Source organism: Sinocyclocheilus grahami, unplaced genomic scaffold (assembly GCF_001515645.1).
Source record: "Sinocyclocheilus grahami isolate Dianchi unplaced genomic scaffold, SAMN03320097.WGS_v1.1 scaffold1207.1, whole genome shotgun sequence".
Lineage (NCBI taxonomy): Eukaryota > Metazoa > Chordata > Actinopteri > Cypriniformes > Cyprinidae > Sinocyclocheilus > Sinocyclocheilus grahami.
Genome location: NW_015506386.1, coordinates 432,973 through 437,274, shown reverse-complemented (window position 1 = coordinate 437,274; position 4,302 = coordinate 432,973). Strand labels below are relative to the sequence as shown.

The 4,302-nt window shown below is 36.4% G+C and overlaps 1 protein-coding gene across 2 annotated transcripts; it reads right to left on the bottom strand.

Annotated features, from left to right (window-relative positions):
- Positions 1-547: 547 nt before the first annotated feature.
- LOC107568019 (uncharacterized) lies at positions 548-3,749 on the bottom strand. Of its 2 annotated transcripts, XM_016253849.1 has the most exons (6): positions 3,649-3,749; positions 3,045-3,091; positions 1,871-2,158; positions 1,485-1,730; positions 1,291-1,359; positions 548-1,176 (listed from the first exon to the last, which is right to left on the bottom strand). In XM_016253849.1, the coding sequence occupies exons 1-6, from the start codon at positions 3,663-3,665 to the stop codon at positions 1,031-1,033; spliced, it is 813 nt and encodes a 270-aa protein (XP_016109335.1). In that variant the 5' UTR covers positions 3,666-3,749; the 3' UTR covers positions 548-1,030. The 2 variants fall into 2 exon arrangements, with proteins under 2 accessions (XP_016109335.1, XP_016109334.1); XM_016253848.1 differs by lacking the exon at positions 3,649-3,749 and having other exon boundaries at positions 3,045-3,434.
- Between the last annotated feature and the right edge of the window lie 553 nt (positions 3,750-4,302).

The window sequence follows — 4,302 nt, the reverse complement described above, 5'->3', positions numbered from 1 at the left end:
CCTTTCCCGTACAACTTGCTAACATCAGCGATAGACAGAAATCAGAAGGTCTCTGATGACGTGCTTATTGCTCCTATCATTCACAAGCCTTCAGTTTGACATATCCTGGCCTTAGATTTGCGGTAACAAAAGCCTCCTCACAGTTTACTAGTCATAATGATTTCAGGAGAGTTCAGAATAAATATAACAATATATTATTTGTCAGGTAAACTTGTATCATGCCAATTACATAATCAATTCAAAGATATCAATACAAGACATCAAATTCTCAAAGATAAATCTAAGAGCAAAGGATGCATACCTGACTTCAGGAAAATACATAGTATAGAGTGTGTGGACAGATTCCATACTACGGGCTTTCTGGCTACAGAAACACAACACAATTCTACAAAAGTTTTAAATCTTTCTCATTAATATAAATGACTACTTTGAAATTGAGACCAATTTACCAATCGCACAAAGACCTTTAAAATGACACCAAACATGACAACTTTACGATCATGAATCCTGAAGATATAGAAAATGTTTTATGTGAGCATAGCAACTTGAGTTCTTGGCAGTTCTCTGTCAACTTTTAGCGACCTGCACCATGTACCCAGGGGGGAAGTATGGGGGAAGGGACCGACGAGCAGATGGTCTTTCTTCCAGATCTATCAGGGGATCCAGTTGCTCTGTTATGCTGTGGGATCATATTCATATTCTGCTGGTCTTAGAATGAACGATCAGTGCAAATAAACATGAAGTTGATCACCTTTATCTATGATGATCTCCAGTAATTCTAACTGAATTCTACTAGATTTCATCACGCAGTGAAAGCATGGACTCTCAAGGCTTATTTTTCACAAAATAATGTCAGCTCACACATCATTAAAACAACAATTACTATAATATTTTTAACGATACATATCCCCCCCAGCTGCCGTTATATGTTGACAGAATTGTGTTGGTGTTGAAGGGAAATAACAAGTAACCAGTGGCGTCGCAGGTGTTCAGGGCTCCTGTGCAGTTGAGTCACGTTCAGTGAAGATCATTATAGTTCCTCCAGTTCCTGTCTGTGCTCTGTATTCTCCTCTGCTGGAACCTGTGTGTGACCTCTGTGCTGACGGCGCCATATGATGACAGAAATCACAATCACAGCCAGAATCACCAAACACACAACTGGCACAATCCATTTCTCTACAGATGGAAACGGGGAAGATGGGAAGAGAGCACAATTTTTTAAAATGTTTTTTCATTATTACTCACTGCTTGAAGATTTTGTAAAGCTCTCAATGCCTCTGTGTGACTTACTGTGTTGTTCAGTGTCTTCAGTTTTGTCTTTATCTGTGTCCAGTTTGTCCTTTGATTCTGTACCTGATTCTAGAAGATATTGAGAGGTCAGTCTCACAGTTCAGCATCAATGTGATGTTCAGATCATGATGAATAAACCTCAGCTGTCCACATGCTTTATAAATAATATTTCCACAAATCTGAGTTTCTCTCACCTGTGACTGTCACTGTGATCAAGATTTCTCCTTCAGTGTCCAGAACTCTGTATATTCCTGCATCTCTGTTCAGAAATACTTTAAAGATCAGGTTTTCATCATTTTCATTCAGTCGATCGCTCTGAACCCCATCAGTTCTGCTCCAAACCTCCCTCCACTCTCCACTAGAGCTTTTCTCCACTTTATCAGCATTAGACAACAGAACATGCATCTTTAGCTCCTCGCCTGTTTTCACAGTAATCTCATCTGAGGAGAAACAGAAAGACATTAATCATTATTATAATGCTGTCAATCAATCAAAGCCATGAACACATATTTAGTATCGGGGAACTAAATGTAATCATTTAAAAAAGCAGATGCTGATGTTTGATCAGTTTTGTCTTTACCATGAATATGAAGTTGGTACGTCCTGATTAGTCGCTTCAGCTCTGTCTGATCATTAGTGTAATAGACTCTCAAGTAGTATTTCCCAGCGTCACTGAAGCTCAGATTCTTGATGACGACGTCACAGTTTCCTTCTTTAAACACTCGAACACTACATTCTTCATCCTGACACACATCTATGTCTTCTGACCGACTGAATAACTCAATGTGAACAATATTATTGGCCTCATGTTCACATGTTAGTGTGACGTTTCCTCCCTTTTTTCCTGACACAGGTTTAGATGTGTTTCCTGCAAATACAGCATAATATAATATTCAATCAATAGAACGTATCAATACTGAAAAACACATGTTTCTGTCTATTCTCAGAAATCAATGTTATAATAAAATATTCTAATAAGAGTTAATTTAGTCAGCTGGATTTTCTTTTGCTGAAGATATTTCTTCACACATCTAAGTGGATTCATCAGCTGTGAACTGATGGAGGAGTTTCTCTAATATTCAGCATCAGAAATGAATGTAAATATTAAGGATGCTCATTGCTCATCAGAGACATGATCTATTTTGTCTTTGTGCTCTTCATCTAAACACTTAACTTCAGGTTACTTCATTGTCTCTTCATGAAATAAAAGCATTAAATGCTCAATCTCAAGCACTAATGACTAATGAGATCTGGTTGATGAATTAATAGAAAGCAGCAGGTTCAGTCAGAAGTCTAAATGCAGCGACCAGAGCTTTACCTTATAAACTACTTAGCTTTAACTCTTTCCTGCTTTTACCAAAAAAAGGACAGCAATTGTTTAAAACAAGGAACACAGCACTAAAAAAGTGACTTTCTTTGCAGCAACCAGATATTTGTTATAAAAATGGATTAAAATATAAACGAGGGCAATAAGAGCGAGCAATATTAGCAGTGGCACATTTTAACATTTCAAATGTTGATGAAAATAATATAAAGCTGCAGCAGATGTACGAGTGCAGTTGTAATGAATTCCTGAACGATGTTTATTAATAAATTAACTGAATGATAAACCAGTGAATATTTCCACCATCAATCCACAAATGTTAACACAAGTCTTCACTGAGTGACACAACAGAGAAATAATTCACTAGAATAACTCTAGCTGACGCTGAACACAAGAATAAATAGAGTTTATGAACATAAAGTACACTGACCGCTGTGATAGACGAGACAAAGCAGCAGCAGATTCCAGCATCTGAACCTGATGAGAATAAGAGCTGTTATGAGACAGATACAGACACACATCACAAACACATTAATACAGCCATAAAATACTGCTGAGTGGACAAATATTACAGAACTGACCACAATACAGCGACTACTAACCTTCAGCTTCAGTGTTATTTAAATATTTAACACATGTGGGTCTTACATGATAAAAATGTCTAATAAGAAACATCAAACTATAATCTGAGTCTTTGGTTTTATAAATATTATCAGTTATTATCTGAGTCAACATGATCCGTCAAACATTAGACACAAACAGACAGAGTAACCCAACAATCCACACATCAACGTAGAAATCATTTGATTGCATTGAGTAATCAATGTAGAAACATTTAATAATTACATTAATAACCACACTAATAAAAACATTATCATAATCTTTGTTCAACAGCATAATAATAAACATGTTCACTTATTTCCTTAACGTTAGCATCTTTAGCAGGCAACCCTTTTTCACACATAAACACAACTATTTGTATAATAGCATAAAAACACACAAGCTTTATATTTAAAAGAATAAAAAAAACTTACATTGTAAAATTCTGCATGAGTTTTAAATTCTGGGTGTCTAAATTTCGTAAACCACTGCTCGTTTAGTGAGATCGAAGCAAAAACCAAAACCGAAAGTATCATTCCTACACACAGGTGAGTTTTTCAGAGGGTGTGGTTGGCTCCTCCCACTAAAGGAGGAATATGTTTGGCTCCTCCCACTAAAGGAGGAGTATGCTTGGCTCCTCCCACTAAAGGAGGAGTATGATTGGCTCCTCCCACTAAAGGAGGAGTATGATTGGCTCCTCCCACTAAAGGAGGAGTATGATTGGCTCCTCCCACTAAAGGAGGAGTATGATTGGTCTGAATATTTGGTTTTATAAATATTATCAGTATGTGTGTTTGGGTAGTGCCTTCTGCTGGTTATTCTATCAAAGCAGATTGAGCAGTCAGAAGATGTGAGATCTAATATCTTACATAGATAGACATTTGGCTAAAAAACAGTGTGTGAGTCCAGATACAGTCAGCTGAAGTTTATTCTGAACAAGATCTCTGATGCTTTCAGTCTGATCTCAACAGTTTGAGCAGCAGATATAAACTAATTTAACATCTACATATTTGATCATAATATTATCAATAAAGCATTATTTTTCTGAGCTTAGTAAAAGAAAATAGTAAAACTATTTAATTCATACA

Bases quoted from the DNA above. Each gene is read 5' to 3' on its own strand.
- LOC107568019 (XM_016253848.1), bottom strand. From the start codon at position 3,135: ATGTGTGTCTGTATCTGTCTCATAACAGCTCTTATTCTCATCAGGTTC. The intron at 2,159-3,044 runs GTCAGTGTACTT...CTGTATTTGCAG, and splicing joins TTGTCTCGTCTATCACAGCG to GAAACACATCTAAACCTGTG. The intron at 1,177-1,290 runs GTAAGTCACACA...TTCCATCTGTAG, and splicing joins TGAAGACACTGAACAACACA to AGAAATGGATTGTGCCAGTT.